This window comes from Tenrec ecaudatus, chromosome 14, assembly GCF_050624435.1.
Source record: "Tenrec ecaudatus isolate mTenEca1 chromosome 14, mTenEca1.hap1, whole genome shotgun sequence".
NCBI lineage: Eukaryota > Metazoa > Chordata > Mammalia > Afrosoricida > Tenrecidae > Tenrec > Tenrec ecaudatus.
The window spans coordinates 67,876,294-67,903,214 of record NC_134543.1 but is presented as its reverse complement, the minus strand read 5'-3'; the positions used below and the strand labels follow the sequence as shown (position 1 = coordinate 67,903,214).

At 39.2% G+C, this 26,921-nt stretch overlaps 1 protein-coding gene across 1 annotated transcript in view; it reads left to right on the top strand.

Annotated features, from left to right (window-relative positions):
• The window catches only part of TTC6 (tetratricopeptide repeat domain 6), a 233,729-nt gene that overhangs the window by 125,495 nt on the left and 81,313 nt on the right, over nucleotides 1–26,921 (top strand). Inside the window, exons 5-6 of the mRNA XM_075532209.1 lie at nucleotides 1,944–2,048; nucleotides 21,136–21,509. Coding sequence (XP_075388324.1) covers nucleotides 1,944–2,048; nucleotides 21,136–21,509 — 479 coding nt within the window. The remainder of the gene's footprint in view (nucleotides 1–1,943; nucleotides 2,049–21,135; nucleotides 21,510–26,921) is intronic.

Sequence of the window (26,921 nt, the reverse complement as noted above, 5' to 3'; positions counted from 1 at the left end):
CTGGATTATCAACGACTCTTGTTTACTTTGGCAGTCATATTATTTTTAAACAAAAACATGTCTTTAGAATATTCCTCGGTAAATTAAAAACAAGTTCTTCTTAGAGGTTCAGTGAATACATGCAGAGAACGCTGGTTTCTCAGGAATCCACCTATCTTAGCTATGTTGACTCTGAAAAAGAAATCTAAACAATGCAGTGACTTCTGAGGGTATCTGATGGCCTGTTAAATTCAAGGCAGAGGGGTCAGCTCAGAAGGTTATGTCAACTGGTTTTCCGGATTGCATAGGGGCCATCTTTTTTTTAATGTGCCAGCCTTTTTAGGTTTGATTTTAGGTATTCTTTTTAAAGCTCTTTCTATATGTTTTACTCTTTGACTACAACTTTCATTTTAACATCTGGGGTCTTAAAGGTTTGCCTTTAAGCAAGAAGCCAGCTAAGTTAGGCATCAGCTAAGTTCACTTGGAAGAAGTACATCAGTCTGTATAATAAATAACAAAAATAATAAATTTTTATTTAGGATAATAACAAAATCCAAATCTGAAAGAGGGAACAGTCTTAGAATTTAAATTGCGAGAACCTGGTTTATGGAAGGCTAGGGATGACAGTGGAAGCCCAGAATCCATTTGCAGGGTCCTCACGTGGATTTAGCTCCTGGTGAGTCCCCTGTGACCACAGTGGAGGGAATGTGACTCGCCTGGCCATTAGACAGCATTGTAAAGCCAGTGAGTCAGGTGTAGTCGGTTTAAAGTGCAGTGCCATATCACTTGTTCTCTCTTTTGACCATTTTCATTTTTTCTAATTTTTATTATTTTCATCTTTCTTTAGAGTTAAGGTTTTTAAACCTAATGAGGTTATGCACATCTCTCAATTGTGATCAGAGGGGATTAACCATAAGCTTAAACTCTGATACCATTTCCGCTTTTGGATTCGGATTTTGTCATTTATATTCCTTGGATCACACAGGCTGGTGTGCTTCTTAGTTGAGGCCTAGCTTCGATGGCTGTTTGCTTGAAGATAAGCCTTTAAGACCTCAGACACTGTTTTTCCTGATAGCTGGCCATCATCTGGTTTCTCCCCCATACTGCTATAGTACTCATATCTTCAGTGAGCTCTTCATGAGAGCAGGTATCAAGTGTATAGGGGTAACTTTGATAAAGTTTCTTGAAGAGTATGGGATGACCCCAAGGAGTTATCATGGAAAAGTTTCAAGAAATGGAAAACTGCACTGCTGAGAAAAAGACTGGGAAAGTTGTACCAAAGGCAGGAACATTTTCCCATGACAACATTCACCGGCTCGTTCTTCAAGGGTAGCAAGTTCTGTCCCAGGAGGATTGAGTTGGGAAACCTTACCATATCATCCCTGCATCCTTGAGCGTCTCTCTTCAAATGTCATTTTTTCCCAAGGATCCGAGAACATAAAAAGGAACAGTATTTGAATCCCTTTTGGACGTCAACAATGATGCTTTACTGTGGTACAATTTGGAGAGTGCAGAATTCTTTGAGGAAAGGGTAGAGGGAAGGTAGCACTTTTAGAAGTATATACACTTAGACGGAGGCAATGTCACGAAATAAGAGCATCAACATTTTGATATTTTTGTTGAGCAAAGGTTTCTATGATTGTGTAACAATACTTTGTGCAATGACATTGCTGGATCATCTGGCATGCACATTTTTTGTTAGAAATTGCCGAATTTACTTCCAGTGCGGTCCTACTTATTTTCTTACATCCTTGTTATTATTTGGCATTGCTGATGACAGTTTTGCATAAAAAGAAAGTTTGCATTTGTCTGTTACAAGTATGTGTTTTTCCGAGATTGTCAGAGGTGGTGGAACCAAGCAGGCCATTTTCTCAACAACTAGAAACAATTTTGACAGAAATTTGGGTTTTAACTTTAAGGACGCATTGTAATATATCTAACAGCCTCTCATGTTGTTTTTAAAGGTGTCTGCTTATGAAGGATTTACGAAGTTGTTTTGGAATCCGTCTGCACCCAAGTTCTCTGTTCCTGTTTCTGTCATGAAGGAAACTTTATATTCAAAATATGAGGTGATGTGCTTAATTAATTTCCCCATTATTTGTGTAAAATTTTTGGCAATGAAATGGTCTAAATGGTTATAACATTAAATTTTATTGGGCATTTATGTAAACTGTCAGTCAACCACTAAATGGACATTATGAGCAATCATCAGAAGGTTATAGAATTGAATATGTTTATTCAGTGATCACAAAAAGTGGAAAACCAAGTGAACTGAAAACATAATGGCATCCTTGCTTGCACCTTTGAAGCCTCCCGTCTGCATCACTGTCGTTGAGTGCCATCATCAGTTTCAACTCATGTTAGTCCCCTTGAAAGAACAGAGCTTCCTCATAAACTTTCCTTGTCTACACTCTTTTTTGGAGCCATATTTCCACGTCTTTCTCTCTTGGAGTGACTGGGTGGATTAGAACTGTTAGCACCTGAATACTACCATTTGATTGATTCCAATTCCAGAAATCCTATGAGACAGCGTAGAGCTGCCGTTGTGCATTTCTGAGACTGGAACTCTGTCTTTCTCCCGCAGAGAAGCTGGTGGTTCTGAACTGCTCACCTCGCAGTCAGCAGCCCAACCCGTTACCCACTGCGTCACTTAATCTCTTCAAGGTTATCCATTATTTGCTCCCCCACACCCCAGCTATTTGAAAGATTTCATCTTTGCTCCCCCTCCTGTAGTTTCACTCTGGTCTCGATGTAGATGGATTCCTATGTATAGTATGCTTTTAAATCAGTAGGGTTTTGAATCTGCAGTTTGATATGAAAAAGTTTTAGTCATTAGCTCTTTAAAAAATTGCCCCTTTCCATTCTCTTTCTCATTTTCTAATTATACACATTTCCTATCTTTTTGTGTGTTGGTGATGAATTCTGGCTAATTCTGTCTAATTTACCCTATATTTAAGCTCCACAAAAGGAGGCTGGATGTGCTGCCTGCTAAGCACTGGACTGCTAACTATAAGGTCGGCAGTTCAAACCCAGCAGTTGCTCCGAGAATGAAAGCTGAAGCTCTCTGCTCCCACAGAGAAATCCTTTAAGGTCACTAAGCTGGAAATGACTTGATGTCACTAGATTAATTCTCTTCAGTTTTGGCTACTGTATTGGTAAATATACCGATCTATGGTTAAATTTGTCTGCTGTATTTTAAACTCTGGTCTTGTATTTTTATGCTTTAGAATTTCTATTTTAAACATCTGTTATGTAACTTTTATTGTTCTTGTTCCCTTCAAAAATAAAAACCTAATTGCTATTCCTGTAAGCATAGTAAACATGATTTTTTAAAAGTAGTATTTAGTAATTTCTGAAGACCTGTAGGTTTTTCCTCCCCCTCAATATTTTAGTGTTCCTATTCTTACTGATAATGTTGTTTGTTTTGTGCATGTGTGTATGTGCTTGGCTGTTTTAAAAAAAAGTTTGATTATTGTTGTAAAGTATTTAGCTTAGGAAACATTGGAGATCTAGAATGACCGTTCCCGCCTCGAGAGAAAGATTTTATAGACACTTGGGGGTGTTACCATTTAGAGACCAACTTAATTTTAGGTTGAACCTCGAGTTTTCCTTCACCACCCTTGTAATAGAGCTCTGGCTGAGAGTCATGAGAAGCGAATGAACTTACACTCACTGCTAATCTGAGCAAGTAGTTCTGTGATATCCCGTTTATTTATATATCACCAGGCTCCCCACCTGGGTGGGGACTCTGGGTGTTGATTTCTGTCACCCTTGCTTTAGGACGTTATCAAATTCAGGCAGCTCAGATTTATAATTATTTGGGCAAGGATCCTGAGGAAAGAAAGCAGCTTTGAATAGTGGCCTTACTTTTCCAGGTTCTTGATTTTTCTGAGATCAGCCTAGGGGTTTTCCCCATCATTTTGCTAGTTAGCGTATGCTTTGAATATTCTATTTTTCAGAACACATGTAGTTTTCTATTTTGTCCTCTAAACAATTACCTAACTCCCTAATTAGAAGCAGAAATCATAATTGACTTTCAACGTAACAAAATTGTTTTCATTTCCATCTGCATTCCAGTTTTTATTGCATACATTCTAATTCCAGCAAAGTCCCTGGTGTAGTACAGGCGGTTTCATGAAAAATATCACATAAATAATACTGTAATTGCCCTCTCAAGACACATTAGTTTGGCCAATTTTTTGGCGAGTTCTAACATATTAAACATTTTCTCTTTTTAAAAAGCCACCGTTAATTGTTAGTAGGTTCTTTTTGGTTGATATCAGTAAAACACAGTATTAAGTTTTTTCCCTCATTGTTGAGCATTTTCAAAATATGTAGTAGGTGTGGTTCCATCTTGTTTTTATAGCTTGTAAAAGCACAAGACAAAATATTTCCAAAATCTTTTGCATAACCTACTGTTAGTCTTTTTGAAGATTAAAGATGAAAGTGACCAAATATTTTTCTGCTATGTCCAATAATTCTATTACATTGTGATATAGCTGCTTTCTAAAACAAACAAACAAACAAACAAAACCAGAATGGAGTGAAGGAAGAATTCAATATTGAATCCTTGAATTACCTATAGCCTTCTCCTAATCTGTTCCACTATAAGTGATATTTGCATGATCTTTTAAAATCCCAGTTTTCTATTCAATGCCTATTTCTTCAGTTCAAAATCATAGTTTTTTGAGCCCTAAAGATTTTAGCAAGCAAGAAAACAGCACCATGGTTGAATTAATCCTGATATAACCCCCTGTAAACTTAGATCTCATAAGTGTTTCTGCATATCTAAATCATTGACTATAATATAGAAACATAGAAGATTTAATGATCACCATAATCATTACAACATTTGTTATTGAAACTATAAAAACACACATAACTTAATTGACTAATAGAATCTGATGCTGCAGTATTTGAGGAAGTTTGCACTCCAATGCACTCCAATTTATAAAACTTATCTGCACTTGAGAGCAAATAGTAACGTATTGGTAATACATTCAACTGATGTCTTATTTGTGTATAATTCATTTTACTTATATATAATGCTGATGCACTAAGTAGATTCAATGCTAACGATGAGATCATAGGATCATTGATTATTCTTATTTTTAGTAGTATCAGAGAAACTATTGAAACACAATTTAGTAAAAGGCCAAAGCTGAAGCCAAATTACTAATTTGGGACAAATGCTAAGATTATAAGTAGACTTTGATACATCTGTAAGAGTACTTTCTAAAATTCTTCATATTCCTTACTTTTTCTTTTGTAGTAATAATGAAGAACTACTAATCAACAGTGATTATCCACTTGTTAAAATATTCCACAAATAACTAAAAATGTTACCTTTTTTCATAGAGTGCTCAAACGAGCAGAATTTTAATCGAGAAATATTCATCTGAAAGCAGGGAATCTGTCATTAAGTTAAGTCAGCACTCCACAAAACCTTTTTCGGTATGTATAATTTTTGTTCTAAATTGTGGGTTCTTGGTTTTATCTGCACAAGGATTTCCTACTCATGCAAGAAATTATTTTTGGTGCTTTATAACTCTGGGAACTAGCTCAGACTACTCAATGGTATCTGTACTGTGGAAACATTGCCCTGTCTTCAAATATATGATCTCTGTACCACTCAGAATATTTTTCACTATCCAGTAACAATATCATCACTGAAAGTTTTTCTAAAATTTATAAAATTCTGTTTCACTCATCTTTAATTTCTTGCCTAGAACTTAAGAAACATGTTTATGAATCACTTGACTAATGTGGGAAAGTGATTGTGACCATAAAGCAGAGGAAAATGCCCTAGTTTTCTTTAGACTCACACTCGTGACTTTATTGTCACAAGTCATCCATACTCACAGCTATCAATTCATTGCTGATTCATAGCAACCTACAAGACAGATGAGAACTGCCCATGGGTTTCCTGGGACTGCAACTCTTTACAGGAGTAAAAAGCCCCATCTTTCTCCTGAGGCATGGCTGGTGGTTTTGAACTGCTGACTTTGCAGATTGGAGCCCAGCGAGTCACCATTATGCCCTTACAGCCCCAGTGTAACCAAGTAAGACAATCAAATAACAAACAAAATTGGAGAGAAACAAGATGTGAGTTTTAGATGCCTAGAGGTCTGAAATTCATATAAAAAACTAGCTTAGAAAGTATCCCAAACATTAACAGTGAGAAGCAGGACATGATTTTCTTTTTCACTTGTCATTACCTTGAGCTCTCTGCTACTCTTGGTGATATGCTAGGGTGTTGAGTGCATTTGGTAGAGCGTCTTAGTGCCCTGAAAGTAATCTAACTCCAATTCTAATCAGTATGCCAAGTTAAAAATACCCCTAAGCCTCCTTCTTTGCCGCCCCATCCAATCTGCTAAAAATTTTGAAGCAATAATCATTTTGATAGGCCCTTTTTTGCTACTCCTTTATCGAACTTACCAAGTATTTGTCCTTCTGTGTGTTTGATACCATTATTCTTCAGTGTCCCGGCTCATACCACCCGGCCTCACTGTTGTATCTGCAGTCCCTGGCAGAGTGACTGCCACTCAACAATGTGAATTTTCTAGTTTTGTTTCCGTTTGTATCTTTCTAGACTAATTTAATACAACTACTTAATTGATTTATTAAATATTCCTATTTCTAGTAGCTGCTTCTTCCAAATGATCCTCTGTAATACCCAGTGCATCATTACTAAGACACACTATGATTATGCCATTCATCTCTGAACAATACTTAATAAATAACACAACCTATCATAGAAAGTCCCACCACTTGTCTGTCAGTTTGTCCTACTGTGGTGGCTTGTGTGTTGCTATAAGCTATGTCACTGGTGTTTCAAGTGCCAGCAGGGTCACCTAAAGTGAAAGGTTTCAATGGAGCCTCCAGACTAAGAACAGACTATAAAGAAGGAAGCAACTCCCCACTTCATCGGAAGTAGCTGATGAAAACCATATGGAAACAGGACACTCCAGAGATAGTGCCAGAGAATGAGCACACAAAATGTGACTAAGGAGGAGCTGCTTTCTCAGCGTAGTCAACTGTGGTAATGTGAGCGGTGTGCAGCCTGTGGGAATAGAGCCGTTTGCATCTTCATTTACTGATGGGGGAGAAGAAATAGCTGCAGAATCTACTAACAACGGGGTCTTGTATGAAGTCTGAATCTAGGAAAATTGGAAGCCATCAAAAACAAAATGAACACATAACAATTGATATCCTAAGAATTAGTGTGCTGAAATGCACTAGTAATGGCCATTTGGAATCCGAAAATCATATGGGTCACCAAGTCAGGAATAACGCAATCAAGAGGAATGGCTTTGCATTAATCGTCAAAAGGATATTTCAAGATCTTTCTTGAAGTACAATGTTGTCTGTGATAGGATTATATCTGCCAGCTTCAAGGAAATCTTAATCAATACAACTATTATTCAAATCTATGCAACAATCATAAAACTAATGATAGACAAATTGAAGAATTCTATTAATGTCTTCAGGCAGAAATTGATCAAACATGCAATCAAGATGCTTTGGTAAATGTTGGTGATTAAATTCAAAAGTTGGAAACAAACAGGAAGGAACTGTAGTTGGGAAATATAGTCTTGGTGATAGAAATGAACGTAGAGATCCTATGATAGAATTTTGCAAGACCAATGACTTGTTCATAGCAAATGCATCATTCAGCAACACAAAAGGCAACCATACGACGAGACTTCTCCAGGTGGAACACACAGAAATCAAGTTGGCAACATCTAGGGGAAGAGATGATGCAGAAGCTCAATATTAGCTGCTAAAACAAGGCCGGTACTGGCTGTGGATTACAATTGGTCATATGTAAGTTTAGGTTGAAGCTGGAGATAAGACAAGTTCACTAGAGCCAAAATTTGTCCTTGAGTCTATCACACTTGATGTTTGAGAACATAATAAGAACAAATTTGATGCATTTAGCGTTAATGACAGGAGACCTGATGAGCTGTGGGAGGGCCTCAGAACATCACTCTTGAAGAGAGGAAAAGGTCAGTAAAAAGATAGGAGAGCGAGAAAGGATAAAAGTGGATGTCAGAAGGGACTCTAAAACTCACACTTAATCTTAGATTAGCTAAGGTAAATGGACCAGAGACAGTATCGTTGATGTTAGATGGATCTTGGCTCAAAGCTGAGAATACCAGAAAGATGTTTAGTTGTGTTTCATGGATTATGCCATGGCATTTGGCTGTGTGGATCATAGTAAACTGTGGATAACCTTGAGAAGAATGGGAATTCCAATTGTGCTAATTTGGAATCTGTACATGGATCAAGAGGCAGTTGTGTGAACAGAATAAGGGAATATTGTATGGTGTAAAATCAGGAAAGATGTGAATCAGTATTATACCTTTCACCATACTTATTAAATCTGTATGCTGAGAAAATAATCAGAATAGTTGGATTCTATGAAGAAGAATGTGGAATCAGGTTTGTAGAAAGGCTGTGATATGCAGAAGACAGAATTTTGCTTGCTGAAAAAGGTTAATTTGAAGCACTTGCCGATGAAGATCAAGACTGCAGCCTTCATTATGGATTACCACTCAATGTAAGGAAGACCCAAATCCTTACAAATGTACCAATAAGTAACATCATGATACATGAAGAAGAGGTTAAAGTTGTCAAGGATTTTTGTCTTACTTGAATCTACAATGAATGCTCATGAAAGAAGCAATCAAGATATCAAAAGATGCATGGCATTTGGTAAATCTCCATTAGACCTCTTTAAATATTGAAAAACAAGGATGTGAATTTGAGGACTAAGGTGCACCTTTCCCATGCCATAGTATTTTCAACTACCTTATCTGCATGTGAAAATTGGACATTGAATAAGGAAGATTGAAACCCAGGGACAAGGGAACAACAAGTGATCCAAATAGGTGGTGAGGAGGGTGTAGGAGGCCTGGTAGAGTGTGATCAAGGGTAATGTAACCAAGAGGAATTTCTGAAACCCAAATGAAGACTGAGCATGATAGTAGGACAAGAAGAGAGTCAAAGGAAATAGAGGAATGAGCTAGGAGGCAAAAGGCATTTATAGAGGTCTAAATAAAGGCATGTACATATGCAAATACATTTATATATGAGGATGGGGAAATAGATCTACATGCAATATGTATAGGGTTAGTATTAAAGTAGCAGAAGGACATTGGGCATCCACTCAAGTACTCCCTCAATGCAAGAATACTTTCTTCTATTAAATTGGCATTCTATGATGCTCACCTTCCTGATACAACTGCTGAAGACAAAGTGGGTGAACAAGCAAATGTGGTGAGGAAATCTGATTGTACCCGGCTATCAAAAGATATAGCATCTGGGGTCTTAAAGGCTTGAAGGTAAACAAGTGGCCATCTAGCTGAGAAGCAACAAAGCCCACATGGATGAAGCACACCAGCCTGTGCGATCACAAGGTGTGGAAGGGATCAGGTATCAGGCATCATCAGAACAAAAAATCTTATCATAGTGAATGAGACAGGGAGTGCAGAGTGGAGACCCAAAACCCATCTGTAGGCCACTGGACATCCCCTTACAGAAGGGTCTAGGGAGGAGATGAGCCAGTCAGGGTGCGATGTAGCAACAATGAAACATACAACTTTCCTCTAGTTCCTAAATGCGTCCTCCTCCTCCACTATCATGATCTCAATTCTACCTTACAAATCTGGCTAGACCAGACGATGTACACTGGTACAGATAGGAACTGGAAACACAGGGAATCCAGGGCAGTTGATCTCTTCAGGATCATCCCCAGTGGTGTGAGTGGCGATACTGGGAGGGTGGGTTTGAAAGGAATTATAAGGATCTATATGTGACTTCCTCCCTGGGGGACCGACAACAGAAAAGTGGGCGAAGGGAGATATTAGACAGGGCAAGATATGACAAAATAATAATTTATAAATTATCAAGGGCTCATGAGGGAGGGGGAGCGGGGAGGGAGGGATAAAAATGAGGAGATGATTCCAGGGCCTTAGATGGAGATCAAATGTTTTGAGAATGATGAGGGCAATGAATATACAAATGTGCTTTACATAATTGATGTATGTATGGATTGTGATAAGAGTTGTATGAGCACCTAGTAAAACGATTAAAAAAAAGAATCAATTCATTTTAAGTGTGGTGCTGGGGAAGTATATTGAAAGTACCATGGGCCGCCAATAGGCCAAACAAATCTGTTTTGGAGGAAGTACGGTCAGAGTGCTCCTTAGAGGCAAGGTTGACAAGACTTCATCGTACAGACCTTGGACATGTTATCAAGAGAGACCAGTTCCTGGAGAAGCACATCATCCTTGGTAAAGTAGCTGGGCAGTGACAAAGAGGAAGACCTTCAAGGAGATTCATTGACATAGTGTCTGCAACGTTGAGACTCAAACCTAGAAACAATTATGAAGATGTCGCAGGACCAGGCCGTTTGTGTTCTGCATAGGGGAGAGTCCCTATGGTTTGAAACCAACTTGATGATACCTAACACCACCACCACCAAATTGAGTCAGAATACTTACCTAAGCCTCATGGTCTGACCCCAACTCAATTTTCTATTATAAGTATAACCCCAGATTATACTTTTACTTCCATGTAACCTCTATAAACCCTGTATTCTCTCTCTATCGGATCCTTCTAGATTAAAATCCCCAGAATGCTGATACTTCTTTCTGCTTGACATGTTTGTCATGCTGTTCATTTGGGTGACGTGTTCTTAAGCCCTTCACAGTCTATGAATATTACTGCAAACAAACAAACAAACAAAAAGCATTACCTTTTGTAGGCCAGCTCTGATGCCACCTCTCCACCTGGTCTATCTAGGTTTCCTCCTTTCAAAATGGACTTCATCCTAACAGAAAATAACAAATGCTAGAGACTATTTGGAGAGATACTGTGTATACTCATGTATAAGCCAAGATTTTCAGCACATTTAAAATAATAATTTTATTGGGGCTCCTACAACTCTTATCACAATCCATACATACATCAATTGTGAAAAGCACACTTATACATTCGTTGCCCTCATCATTCTCAAAATTCGCCTTCTGCTTGGGTTCCTGGAATTAGCTCCTCATTTTCCTTTTTACCCTCCTTCTTCCTCCCTGCTCCCCCTCCCTCATGAACCCTTAATAATTTAAAAATTATTACTTTATCATATTACACTGCCCAGTGTCTCCCTTCACCCCTTTCCTCTTGCCCATCCCCCAGAGAGGAAGTTATATGTAGATCCCTGAGATTGGTTTCCCCTTTCTTACCCCTGTTCCCTCCTGGGGTATCGCTACTCTCACCATTGGTCCTGAGGGGTTCATCTGTCCTAGATTCCCTGTGTTTCCAGATCCTAACTGTACCACTGTGCATCCTGTGGTCTAACCGGGTTTGCAAGGTAGAATTGGGATCATGTTAGTTGGGGGGAGGAAGCGTTTAAGTTTAGAGGAAGGTTGTGAGTTTCATTATTGCTACACTGAACTCTGAGTGATTCATCTCCTCCCCACTCCCCCTCTTCAAGCGATGTCCAGTTGTCTACAGGTGGGCATTGGGTTCCCATCATGCATGCCCCTCATTCACGATGAGATGATTTTTCCCCCTGCCTTTGGTGCTTGAAACCTGGTCCCCTCGGCCCTTCACTATCACACATGTTGGTGTGCTGCTTCCATGTGGGCTTTGTTGCTTCTGGGCTAGATGGCTGCTTGTTTGCTCTCAAGCCTTTAAGTCCCCAGATGCTATATCTCTTGATAGCCGGGCACCATCAGCCTTCTTCACCACACTTACTTATGCTCACATTTGTCTTCAGCTTTTATGTGGGAAGGTGATCACACAATGATGGTTTTTGTTCTTTGGTGTCTGCTACCTGATCCCTTCAACACCTGGTGTTCACTTAGGCTTGTGTGTTTCTTCTCTGTGGGCTTTGTTGCTTCTGAGATAGATGGCTGCTTGTTTGACTTCAAACCTTTAAGACCCCAGACGCTATATCTTTTGATAGCCGAGCACCATCAGCTTTCTTCGTCACCCTTGCTTATGCATACGTCTGTCTTCAACGATCATGTTGGGAAGGTGGGTATCATGGAATTATTTTTTAGCTGACCAAGGTGCTCTTGTATTGAGGGAATTCATGTAAGGAGGCCCAATGTCCACTTTCAGCACATTTTTTAATGTAGTTTTTTGTGGTAAAATTCGGTGCCTTGGCTGATATTCGGGTCGACTTATACTCGAGTATATATGGTAGGAACATTTCTACATTGCTGGTGGGATTGTGGAATTGTACAACCACTGTGGAAATTTGCATCCACTTCCTTAATCAAATGCAAATACAAGTACTTTGTGACCCAGCAATCTCTCTATTGAGCATATACCCAAAAGGAGTTAGGAATGCAACATGAACAGACATGTGTGTATACTTATGTATATGGCAGCAGTTTCCATAATAGTTAAAACATGAAAACAATAAAAAAAAACCAACTATGGAGGAATGGATAAACAAACTCTGGTACATTAATACTATGACGTTGTATGCATCAATAAAAAACAATAATAACTCTCTTAGACACCATAAGCATGGACAACACTCGAGATTATATGTTTGACAAGCTCAGTCAATCTTACAGCGTATTTAATACACACTGACAGACAGGGTTTTGGTGGTTATGAGTCCAGGGACAGGGTGGGGACAGAGAGAAGGGATGGATGGGGGTGGGGACCCAACAAAAAGAAACAAAGTTTGTATGAATTATGGAAACGGAAGTGAATCTTAAGAGAAAACATTGACCTTATGCTTCCAAATTTTCCTTTTCCCCGTTGGATGCCATTTGATTGACGCTAAGTGCCATCCAGCCGGTTGAGGCCCACGGTGACCCGTGCACAGCAGAGCGAAGCACAGCACGTTCCTGGGCAATCGTCAGAGCTGCCCCATGTCGGAGCGCATTACTGTAGCCACGGTGTCCGTCTGTCTGTTGGTGGCCTTCTTCTTCTCACTTATCCCCCCTCACCGCCACTTTAAGAAGCATGGTGTATATTTTCCATTGATAATTCACACTATATTCCTTAAGTATGTTTCTGCCTTTATACTCTTTGAGGGCATGGAAGATGGCATTTTCCTTTATGTTTTCTACTCTTTCCACATAGTAGTACCTCCTAACTCATAGTATCTTAGCTCTCATAGGAAATGTTAATATCTGTGTGGCCCTCTGGAACTCAACATGGAAAGTTCTCATGATTCGAGGTGACTTTCTAGAGGTCAGGATTTGTCCCAGGTTCTGGTAGGGCAGTCTTGGGTATTTCCATTATTATAGGTTTTTCTAAATCAATTGATGGATTTTAATATTTGCTTCTATCTAGTTAATGACATTCAAAGTCAGTAAGAACTTACATCTCTGTGATGGGGGAATTGGGCACTGACCCACCCAAGGGGAGGGTATTGTTTGTGTGTGTCTCCACAGGGAAAGAGGGACCAGATATAAAGCCAGTGCCAGATGAATGCAGTGTGCCGCCAAGGAGGGGGGAGGCAGTGAAGGGGCCTGAGGGCTCGGCCCCCATAGAAACTACGTGGCCGAATGCTTCTCACCCCAGAAGAACTTACTTGAGAGGACGGCACTGAAGCTGCAGCTAGGGGAAAGAGGCATGTTTGATCAGAGTACATGTGAGCAAATGAAGGGGGAGGAAGAGAGAGTGGAGCACATCTTGGCCCATCAGGCTTGTAGGACGATATCCCCGTTCTGAGTAGCCAATGGACAGAGTCGACAATATGGCTGATCCCACTATGAGACACGCTGTCCCTTGATGGTCCAGGGCCCTAAGGGGAACAACATTGGAGACTCAGGGTTGGGACTGGCCTAGACTGACCCTGTGACACTGAGGCAAATCACTATAAGCGTGCAGCGGAGCAACCATGGGAGCAGAGGACGGCTCCCCCGAGGGAGTACAAAGGACAGACTCTGGGGCCAAAACATGGTACCCTATTGGACCTGACTGAAGGACACATATAGAGATCAAAAATCAGACCTTGATCTATTTACAGGTTTTTCTTTAAAAAAATGTTTTTCTTTTAATTAATTTATTCTTCTAAGGGTAATTGGTTTCCTTTTTTTGTTGTCATTGCTGTGTTCTCACTCATTTCCTATATTTCTATGACTTGATTTTTAGTGCATATTATTATTTCTACAGATCTATTTAGATAAGATAGACTGGATGAATAGTCAGGAGGAGAAAACAACGGGATCAGTGGTTTCAGGGGGACACAGGAGAGGGGCAGGAGGGGGCAAGAAGGTGGTGCTGACCAACCCAGGGGTAGGGTAGCAATAAGTGATCCAAAATGAGTAGCAGGGAGGGCGTGAGAGTTCCTGGTGGGGATTCAGCAAGGGCAAGGTAACCAAGAAAAATTACTGAAACCCAAATGAAGGCTGAGCATGATAGTGGGATAAGAGGAAAGTAAAAGGAAATAGAGGAAAGAACTAGGTGACAAAGGGTATTTATAGAGTTCTAAAGACTGGAATGTACATATGCAAAAATATTTATATAAGAGTCTGGGGAAACAGATCTATGTGCATATATTTATAGGTTTAGTATTAAGGCAGCTGATGGACATTGGGCCTCCACTCAAGCACTTACTCAATGCAAGAACATGTTGTTCTATTAAATTGGCACACCTTCCTGACATGATTGCTGAAGAAAAATGTGTGCATAAGCAGATGTGGTGAAGAAGATGACGGTGCCTGGTTATCAAAAGATATAGCATCTGGGGTATTAAAGGCTTGAAGATAAACAAGTGGCCATCTAGCTGAGAAGCATCAAAGTCCACATGGAAGAAGCACACCAGCCTGTGTGATCATGAGGTGTCGAAGGGATCCTTTATCAGACATCAAAGAACTAAGAATCATATCAGTGGCTTCCCACTTTCCTGATACGATCAGTGGAGACAAATCGTGTGCATAAGCAAATGTGGTGAAGAAAGCTAATGGTGCCCGGCTATCAAAAGATATAGCATCTGGGGTCTTAAAGGCTTGAAGGTAAACAAATGCCCATCTAGTTCAGAAGCAACAAAGCCCACATGGAAGAAACACAGCAGCCTGTGTGATCATGAGGTGTTGAAGATCAGGTATCAGGCATCAAAGAACAAAAAATCATATCACTGTAAATGTGGGTGAGTGCAAAGTGGAGACTCAAAGCCCATTGGTAGCCAACCAGACACCCCCTCACTGAAGGGTTGTAGGGAGGAGATGAACCAGTCAGGGTGCAGAGTAGCAATGACGAAATATATAACTTTCCTCTAGTTCTTAAACGTTTCCTCCCCACCCCACTATCATGATCCCAATTCTACCTTTCAAATCTGACTAGACCAGAGGATGTACATAGGTACATATAGCAAATGGAAACACAAGGAATCCAGAACAGATGACTTGTTCAGGACCAGTGGTGAGAGTGGCGATGCCTGGAGGGTGGAGAGAATGTGGGGTAGAAAGAGGGAACTTATTACAAGAATCTATGTATAGCCTCCTACCTGGGGGACAGACAGCAGAATAGAAGGCAGGGGGAGACATCGGACAGTGTAACATATGACAAAATAATAATAATTTATGAATGATGAAGGGTTCATGAGGTAGGAAGAAAATGAGCAGCAGATATTAAGGACTCAAGTAGAAGGCAAATGTTTTGAGAATGATGACGGCAACAAATGTACATATGTTCTTGACACATTGGATGCATGTATGGATTGTGATAAGAATTGTAAAGCCCCCAATAAAATGATTAAAAGAAAGAGAGAGAAAGAACTTACACATCAGCAAGGATTTTTATATTTTATTTAATTCATCTATGTAGTTATCAGTAGCCAGTTATCATGATATATTAGTTTGCCAAATAGTTTTATCATTTTGTTTATTTTACAGTATTCATTTCTAACAACATCTGTGTCATATCAAGACATCCAACAATGTGTAAGCAGCCCAGGATTATCATGCTCAAAGGTATTAAAATGTTCAGTTTTTATTATCCAAAAGAAATGTGTCTTTTGATTGATTTTCTAAAATGGTATAGTCGTTTGATTCATCCTGAGGCAGTTACAAGTTAAATTTAGGTTTGTATTTGGTGGCCCCTGTGAGGTTGGGAAGTTTAGAAAGTGAGATGCTTCGGTAATTATACTTAACGCTCCTCTGCCAGCCGGCTGCCTTGAGGGAACGTCCATATTGCTGTGAGGCTGGAAGCTATGCCATGGTATTTTGATCACCAGCACAGTCTCTCTTGGTGAGCATGTTTCTGTGGAGCTTCCGTACTATTACCAGACAAGGAAGAATGAAGTGTGGTGATTATTACTTTTGTAAGAATTAATACCAAACTAGTCCCAAGGGATTATAGATTAAAGATGCCCTACATGTCCAACTCTTCCTAGATGCTATTCTGCTTCATCCCGCCCTCATTCTTCCTTGAACATATTCTCTCCTGTCCCTGGGTTCTTTGATTCTCTGCAATTGTCCCACAGAAACTCACTCAACTTGGAGACAATGTCTCCCTCTTGGGTGCTGTTCAGTCAGGAAAAGGAGAGCTAAATGCAGAGTCCAGAGATAGAGCCCAAAATGGCCAAAAGCCACTGCAGGACTTTTACCAAGGCTCCATCAGGAAAGAGAAGTCCAGTTTTCCAGGTGATGCAATGTGTGTTAGAACCATCTGGTGGTACCGATATATTTACCCCATCCCATGAAAACAAAAGAGGGGTTTCAATTACACGCTCTACTGAGGTAATGTCAGAGAGGTCCCCAAGGTAACAAAGGGTGTGGCTTGGTTCACATCCTCGACTGAGGTCATATCTTAATGCCACCATATCCTGTCCATCAGTAGAGAATGCCCTCCAAAATGGGAATGTAGACACAGGCATTCAGAATCCAGAGTTATAATATATCACATAAGGAATTATGGATAGAAAGGCTATATTAATTGACTCAAACTCTAGAAGGGGTGGTCTACTTCTGAAAAAATTAGCTACTGAAAACTTTATGACCAGCAGGGGAGTGTTGCCACGCTGCCAGGAGCAAAGCTCTCCAGGTTTGAAGGCACTCAAAACAGGACCTGGGAAGAGCTGCTTCCTCAAACAGTCAGCGTCAGTGATGCAGATGGAGCCAAGCTTTGGGGCTGTTCCTTTGTCGATGAGGGATGGCTCTACTTGAGAAGAAACCACTACAAACATTAATCATTGGAATGTGTAATGTATGAAATATAAATCTAGGAAAATTGGAAATCATCAAAAGTTTAAGGGGAATGCATAAGGAATGATATCCTAGACCAGGGGTCTTCAAACTACAGCCTGAGGGCCACATGCGGCCCACTGAGGGCATTTATGCAGGCCACTGGGTGTTTTTGCCCCATTTTGTTTTTTACTTCAAAATAAGATATGGACAGTGTGCATAGGAATTTGTTCATAGTTTTTTTTTAAAACTAGTCAGGCCTTCCAACGGGTCTGAGGGACAGTGAACTGGCCCCCTGTTTAAAAAGTTTGAGGACCCTTGTCTAGATATTAGTGACCTGAAATGAACTGATATTGACTTACTGTGCTGAGAATGGCAAATTCAAGAGGAACAGCATCACACGAATCACTTCTTCACTGTCAAAATCTCTTTAAACAATGTAAATGTTGACTATACATGAAGACCTCACCATATGGAACCCACAAGAATAAAATTAATGACATCTGTGAGGAAATACAATGGAGAAACTCTATATTATCAGCCCAAACAAGGTCAGTGGATGACTGTGAAACAAATCATCAATTGTTTATATTCAAGTTGATGTTGAAGCTGCAGAAAATTAAAGCAGGACCATGAAACCAAATTTGCACTCTGTTTCTATCCCACTTGAATTTAGAGAACATCACACGAAGAGATGTGCTGCACTGAAGGCCTGAGGATAATATCAAACCATTACACACAAAGAAAGCAAAGGGCCACTGAGAGGCAAATAGAAAGAAAAGCAAAGTAGATGTCAGAAGAAACTCTGAAACTAGCTCTTAAACACAGAGTAGCTAAAACAAATTAAATAAATGATCAAGTAAAAGAGCTGAACAAAACATTTCAAAGGGAAAAGAATTATAATGAAATGAACAAAGGCCTGTTATTAGAAAAACAGAAAGGAAGAACATATTCAGCTTATCTCATGCTGAAAAAATTAAAGAAAAATGCAAGTCTCAAGTTGCATTATTGAAAGATGTCACGGGCAAAGTATTGAATGACACTCAAACTCACTACCATTGAGCCAATTCCAACTCATCCCAACCCTATAGGTCAGAGGAGACATGCCTACATGAGTTTCTGGGACTGCAAATTTTTACGGAGTAGAAAGCCTCATCTTGCTCCTGAGAAGTCAATCAGTGGTTTCCAACTGCTGACCTTACGATTAGCAGCTCAAGGTATAACCCATTATGCCACCAGGGCTCGTTTTAACATCAAAAGAACATGGAGGTAATACAGAGTCACCATAGCAAAAGAAACAGTCACATTGAACAAGTTCAAGTGTTAGCATATGATCAAGAACTGATGGTACCTGAGGAAGAAATTCAAGCTGCACTGAAGACATCAGTGGAAAACAAGGCTCCTGGAAATGACCGAATACCAACTGAGATGCTTAAATAATCTACGGAAACACTGGAAGGACTCCCGAGTCTATGCCAAAGAATTTGAAAGAGATATCTGACCAGTCGATGGGAAGAGATTTGTGTCCGTTCCAAAGAATGGTGATCCAGCAGAATGTGGAGATCATTGAACAATATCTTTAGTATCATATGCAAGTAATTTTTTCCCCTGAATTTAAAAATGGTTGCAGAAAAACATTGATAGGGACCTGCCAGAAATTCAAGCTGGGTTTAGAAGAGGATATGGAACAGGGATATCATTGCTGATCTCTGATAGATCTTGATTGACTATGCAGTCATTCAACTGTGTATATTGTAACAAACTGTGGATAACATTACAAAGAATGAAGTACCAGAACACTTAATTATGCTCATGTAGAATCTGTACACAGAGCAAGTGGTAGTTATTCATACACTACAAGGGGATACAGCATATATTAAAATCAGAAAAGGTGTGTGTTAGGATTGTATACTTTCACTAATTTTATCCAATCTGTATGCCGAGCAAACAATCTGAGAAACTGGCCCATAGGAAGGGAAATAGAGTGTCAGGATTGGAGTACAACTCTTTGACAACCTTCTAGATACCGATGACACAACCATGCTTGCTGAAAGTGAAGAGAACTTGAAGCGTTTGCTAATGAAGCCTTGCAACTCCAAGTAAACAAACATCTTCCAAATTGAACCAATAGATGACATCATGATAAACAGAGAGAATATTTAATTTACCAAATTTTTCAGTTGACTTGGTTCCATAGTCCGTATTAATGTAGGCAGCAGTCCAGAATCTGCTGCACAGGATCCTTTAAAGTGTTGAAGAGTTATGATGTCCCTGACCCCAGGACATGGCATTTCAATCGCCTCAAATGAATGTTACCTAAAAAGTAAGTGTGGAGAAGAATTGATGCATTCGAATTATTGTATTGTCGAAGAATATTGAGCCTATCATGGACTACCAAACAATGAGCAAATTTGTCTTGAAAGAAGTACAGTCAGAATGTTCCTTGTGAGCAAGGATAGTGAGGCTTAGTCTGACACTCTGTGAATGTGTTATTATAGGAGAAAAGAATGTAGAGAGGGACGTTGTGCTGCGTAGAGGGACAGTAAGAAAAGAGAAAGGTCATTGACAAGATGGAGTGACACCATAGATGCAACAATGAGTTGAAACATAACCATTGTGAGGGTGGGCAGTGTTTCATTCTTGCTTACTTGCCGCTTGCTTTGAACTGTGATGCTGTTGAGTCATTTCTGACCCATAGCGACCCTGTGTACAACAGAGCGAAATGAAACATTGTCTAGAGCGGAGCCATCCTCCCAAGTACTCTAACGTTTGAGCCCAGTTTTTCAGCCACTATGTAAATCCGTCTTATCAATGGTCTTCCTCTTTTTTTTTGCTGCTCTTCTACTTCACCAATTATGATGTCCTTTGCCAGGGACTGGTATCTCCTGACAACATATCCAAAGTATGTGAGATAAAGTCTTGCCATCCTTGCTTCGAAGGAACATTCTAGATGTAATTCTCCCAAAACATACCTGTTTTGTTTTTTGTTAGTCAATAGTACTTTCAATAGTTTTCATCCATCATTATGATTCCCACCTGTCCCTTTGGGAAATTGGGTTATATAAAGAAAAATGTGGTATCAGGATAGGAAGAAGGTTTATTAATAACCTGCAATATGCAGATGACAAAACCTTGCTTGCTGAAAGTAAGGAGAAGTTGAAGCACTTGCTGATGAAGATCATGGACTACACGCTTCTGTATGGATTATAACTCAATGTAAACAAGATGAGAAGAGTTTGAAGTTGTCAAGGATTTTGTCTTACTTGGGTCCACAATCAATGCTCATGGAAGCAGCAGTAAAGAGATCAAAAGACACTCTGCATTGGGTAAATCTGCTGCACTAGACCTTTTTAGTATTGATAAACAAGACTGTGACTTAGTGGACTAAGGTGTACTTGACCCAAGCCATGGCATTTTCAATCCCCTCGTATGCCGGTGAAAGGTGAACATGGAATAAGAAAGACCAAAGAAGAATTAATGCATTTGAACTATGTAAGTGAAGAATATTGACAATATCATGAATAAGAGAAGAAGGATGCAGATTTGCCACATGTATGACCTCTGCCTCAGAAATCATCCTTGAGTAGATGTGGTGTCAGATTCTCTGGCACCCTTGCTTGTGTGGCCAGAGTAGTTCATACGTGGCTTCTGGGCCACTTGAAAGCCATAACAAATAACTCACAGTGCCACCAGCATGTACTATTTCTGAATATATATAGCCCATTCTCTTTCAGTTAAGAATATAGAAAATCATGGTTAATTCATGTAAACTTTATAGTGTGGTTTTGATGTTCTCAATGAAATGTCATATGATAAATTCAACATAGTGCTTTGATTCAAATAGTCCATTAACTTTATAAGCTGACTTTTTAAATAATCTTAATGAGTGAGTTAAAAATGCTTCAATAAAATGATAGTAATAACAGTAATTTTGTAAATGAATTAATTTAAATAAAACTAAAGTGATTGCATATGTTTTATTTCCATATTTCCTTAAAAGAGAGCTAAATCTGCAATTGAATTGATGAAGAAGGAGACCATGGCTCCATTACTCATCTATGATGACACCCACAGCAATATCAAAAGGGTGATGTTTCAGAAAGCGAAGGCGCTGGAACGCCTGATGGCGGAGAAAAATAAGCCTGAAGTATCCATCAGTGTGAAAGAAAGTATAGATACCATCTTACAACATTTTCAGGAGAAACACAGTTTACGAAATATGTCTCTCTCTCTCATTGAGGCTTCTAGACAAGCTGGCATTAGTTACATTGTTTACCCCAAGAAAAAAAAGATAAACCTGAAGAAAGCACTGACCCTTGAGAGACTTGCGAACATATATGAAGAGCTCTCCAAGCCTCCAAATATTCTAACAAGGTTTTGTTTAATCAATACTTATTATATTGATATTATATCATATAGTTTTGGACATGAACATAATTTCCTTGGAAAAACTAGTGTATTCAACACTGAAAATATACTGAATTTTTAGTTAATTGGACAATTACTTTTAAATAGTGAGTAGTGTGAATGGTGACATGAATAGTAGAGTGAACAGTAACACGTGAAGGGCTAAAGAGATCATTTAGAAATGGGACTGACTTAAGAACATGAAGTAAGACTAAATCTCCTGGATGGCACAGTAGTTTTTCAGGAAAGACTTGAAAATCTATCAAGTTCTTTGAAGTGATGTAAAACTGAAAAACTACTCAGGTTCCAAACAAATAAAACATTAAAATATTGGAATAGAGTAGCATTTATCTGTTTTCAAATGTTAGATTGTTTCATTGATTAATAAAGCCAACTAGATAGATATACTGTTGTCTACTGTGAGCCCTTCTCAGGGATCAATGACCCCCCCCCCCATTTTTTTTTCCTTACTTAGAGGCAATAGTTACAAAAAAGCTTAACAATATGGAAGAGCATAAAGCAATTTTCAGATGTTTAAGTGTTCAAAACTCAATTTTGCTATAATAGAAGTATTGTATAAAATACTTTCTAAAGTTTTTCAATAATTTTCAAAACAGCCCTGGGTTTTATCTTTCCTTTGATATCCTAAGATCACATAGAATCCATTAAACTTAGACCCTTTTGGAAAGTAGATAAAGATGTAGCTGATGCTAAGAGAATCATAAATACTTTGTTCATTTTATTGTTATAAAGACTTGCTGGTTCTGGAAGAGTGTTAACTATTGTTAACTTACTGTCCCTTAAAGGGCTGGGGAATTGCTGCCAGTTTTCAGTTCTTATACGTATGGGTTTATTTTAAACAAAATGTTTTAAAACTAGTCTCTGCAATCAGTGGATGGCTGCAGAGAAATTCTCCCAGCAATACACTTGCTTTAGCCTCTTATCAAAATGCTTTTAAATAGGTCCAATAAAAACAGTGTTTTATGGAGGAAATTTGCTAGATCCTCTAAATTCAAGTCAGGTCTTGGTCATGATCCCTAGGTTAGCAGATGTCTAATGAAAGGTGACCTAGAACCAGCAAATCTTAATACCCTCTTCGCTTTAATATGACATGTATTAATCTGACAGGCAAAGATCTACCCTTGTTAAGGAATGTTACTAGAAATTTCTCCCTAGCCCAGCAGTTCTCAACCTGTGGGTCGCGACCCCTTTGGGGGTCGAACAGTCCTTTTACAGGGGTCGCCTGATTCATAACAAAATTACAGCTATGCAAAATTACAGTTATGAAGTAGAAATGAAAATAATTTTATGGTTGAGGGTCACCACAACATGAGGAACTGTATTAAAGGGTCACGGCATTAGGAAGATGGAGAACCAGTGATACAGTCCCAACCCTGTGGTCAGTGTACACAGAGCTCAATCATTTAAGAATTAAAATGTCCAAAGCAACAACTCATGGATTGAGGTTCACAGTTGGGTTACACTTGCATAACCTTATTTTACCAATGTATCAAAGTTTTATGCCATTAGGTAAAATGATTGATGCTATAAATGAATTTGTCTTATGCCCCAGTAGCATGATTGACAATGTTGTTTGTTATAAAAAGATAATGAGATTACCAAAGTAAACTAGAGTTGTACGTAAACCATGGGCAAGTGAAGAGATTCTGGGCTCCTTCCTACATCTACCTCCACTCCAAGAACACTTAGTTCTTGTGACCTGACCTTGCTCAATACTTACCTTCATGAAGAGATCACTGAAGATATGGGTGATCCAGCAAAGTGTGGTGAAGAAAGCAGATGGTACTTGGCTATCAATAAGAAAAGCATCTGGGGTCTTAAAGGTTTGTATTTAAACAAGCAGCCCTTTAAGTATGACATCAACTAAGTCCACATGGAAAAAGCACACCACCTCTGTGATCCAAAGAAGACAAAAAAAGAAATACAAATACAATGGAGGGAAAGGTATCAGAGCCCCAATTGTGAACCCTCAATTTTTAGAAGGCTATGGAGGAGCCCCAAAGCCATCTGCAGAGTACCCATGTGGGTTAAGCCTCTAACAGATCCCATTCTACCACAATTGATGGGCATAAATCCCCCTATTATGAGACAGAAATTATTGTAAACTTGATTATGGTGGCTGGAACTATGGTATAATACGATACCTTGTCAGCTGATTTTTTTGTTGACCCATTCTGGATTTGTTGTTGGTTTAAATATTTCTCTCTTGTTTCTCAAAAGAGATTTTCCTTTCTGGTTTATTTTAATATAGCCAGTGGTCTTCTCTTTCCTTTTATCTTTTTTTTTTTTTGGTCTTTGATATGTTTCCCTGCATGTAAAACACAGAAAGCACAGATGTTTAGAGACAATAATTGATGGGACGGCTGGGGGAGGTGGAGGGGAATTGGATAGCAAATGGCGAATACCAGGAGAGGGGAGATGCACTGGAACAGATTGTAGTGATGTGTATACAGCTCTTTAAATACAACTGAACTATGAAAACAAGTAAATAAATTCGAGTCAGAGAGGTCAGCTCAGAAGGGTAGGATGACTGTTTTGGGGAGGATCACAAAGGGGCCATCTTGATAGATTTTTCTCGCAGGGCATACAGTTTTTAAAAATGGAAAACTGTTGATGAAGAAACAACCAGGAAAATTGCTCCAAGGAATTTTATATTTCCATCCTAAGAATGCAACTTGTCCGTCAGTTTGTCTGTCTTTGGTAGCTTGCGTGTTGCTAAGTTGCTGGAAGCTCTATCGCTGGCATTTAAAATCTTAGCAGCGTAATCCAACATGAACACCTTTCAATGCACTTTGAGACCATGACGAATGAATAGCCTGTTGATTCTTGAGGGATTAGCCACTGATAACGTTATGACTAGCAAGGAAACATTGTGAGATCTAGTGCCAGAAGATGCAACCCTCTGGTTGGAAAGCACTCCAAATATAACTGAGGAAGAGTCGCCTCTTTGCAATAAGGTAATGTTGTGCATGGACTCAAGCTTTCACGATCCTCAATTACTGATGAGGCACAAATCAAAATGAGAGGAAACAGCTGCACACACCCATTAATAATCAGCACATGAAATGCACCAAGTATGATTCTAGGAAAAGTAGAAGTCATCAAAATGAAACCGAACCCATAAAGATGAATATTATAGGCAGTCCTGAGTTGGGATGGTATTGGCCATTTTGCTTCAGATAATCATATGGTTTACTTTGCTGGGAATGGCAGATTCAAGTGGAATGGTGTCACATTCATTGTCATAAAGAATATTTCAAGGCTCAAACACAAGAACAATTGAGAGGAAGGCACAGAGTGTGGTGGTGTTTCTCTTGGCTGTACGCATGCTCGCTAAAAGTCAGAGCCAACTCAGTGGCACCCACCAATAACAGTAACATCTTGACGTACAGTGCTCTCTGTGGTAGGATAATATCCACACACCGACAAGGAAGCCTAGTTGACACATTGATTTCCTTGTCATCCATGTAGGTGAAAGATACACTCCTGAAGGAGCCTGTCACTCTGAGAGGAACGACAATTTTCTTTCTCTAACCAGAAGGACTTTTGCATATAATTTTTAAAAGTTTTTAATAGTAATAAAGGTATTTAATAGCAACAACTCAAAAATCTACATGCAAATGCTTATAAGTAATTGATATATAAAAATAAATAATACTTATACTTGTTTTTATGATAGTCTTTGAAATCATTTAAGCAAAGTTATGGGATTTCAAAGCATGTACAGCAAGGATTTTCATTAGGGAGAGAGAAACAGAGAGAAGACAATAAATTTGCACTTATGAATAATGATACTGAATGTAAATGGATTCATCCTATGAAGACACAGAGAGTAACATAATGGATTAGAAAACAGTGCTTATCAAGGTGATGTTTTCAAGAGACACACCTTAGTCACAAACACAAAGATATACTAAAAATCAAAAGATGAGAAAAATGTATCCAGCTTGTAGCAGCAGTGGTAATACTGGTGGTGAAAAAAGAGCAGCAGTGGTAATATTACTGGTGATGAAATAGCCTTTGAGGCAAAAACCAGCATAAGAGACAGGGAAGGATTAAAGGATTAATCCAACAGGGAGACATAGCCACAAGACACTAGGCATCCGAAGAAAGAGCCTTAAAACACATCGACCCTCTAATAGATTTTAGGCAGAAGTAGACATATAATAGTGGGAAATTTTAATACACCACTTTTGTTGAAGGACAGAACAAATACAAAGAAGCTCAACTAAGACACTGAAGAACTAAATACTGTAAGCCAACTTGACCTCATAGATATGCAGCACATTTCACAAAACCACAGCAACATATTTACTTTTCCAGTGTACATGAAACATTTTCAATAATAGACCACAAATAATAGGTCAAAAAACAAGCTTGAATAAATTTAAAAATCATGAAATACTAGAGTGTCTTCTCAGATCACAATCAATAGCAAAGTTAAGGGGGAAAAGTCAAATACATGCAAATTGAATAACACTCTGCTTAAAAAGTAGCACAGTGAGATCTGTGATTAAATAATCAGTTGCAACCCTTTACTCAAACCACAGCCTTGATTATGATTCCTTGAGGGTGTGACTTACTTCTTATGTAAGTAAATTATGTGGAGAGCTTGTTTGCTTCTTGCTGAGTCTGGATCCTGCATTTGGCCGGTTGTCCTCCAGTTCTTCGGACTTGAGCAAATGGCTCACCATATTGCCTGCCGACTCTGGGAGCAACCAGCAGCTTGCCATCTGACCTGATGTCTAAGTTGCTGACCTTGTGTTCATCCACCAGGCTGTGGTCTTCCTACCAGTTGATATATTTGCCTGTTTTCCTAACTCATGAATCACTTTAACTCTGGGAATCAGGAGATGCCTCCAGCTTAAGATCTGACCTGTGGATTTGAACTGGACTGGATTTACTAGCTTCTACAATTTTGCAAAGCATTTTCTTGATATAAATTTCTCTCTTTACACACACACACACACACACACACACACACATCACTGGTTTTGTTTCTCTAACGCAGCCTAACATGCGTAATAGAAACGTATTAGTTTTCTAAGAGAGCGAGAGCAAGTTGCAGAAGGGTAGAGATGAATCTGAAGGCAAGGCCTTAGGAACAAATGTCTGATACCATTCGATTAGCATTGTGAATGAGAAGGGGCCAACCAGTCAGAAGACCTGGACTGACACACTCTCAGATGATATGGCTGGAGGACAGGGATAGAGACTAGAGCAGTGGGAAGCATGCCACATGCAAGTGCCTCATCATGTCTAACTAAAGCGTGGGCAAATTTTGATTTGTATTCTAGTACTATAAAAGTTCTTGGAGGGAATTAAGAGGTCTGGTTCATAGTTATTTGAAAAAATCAA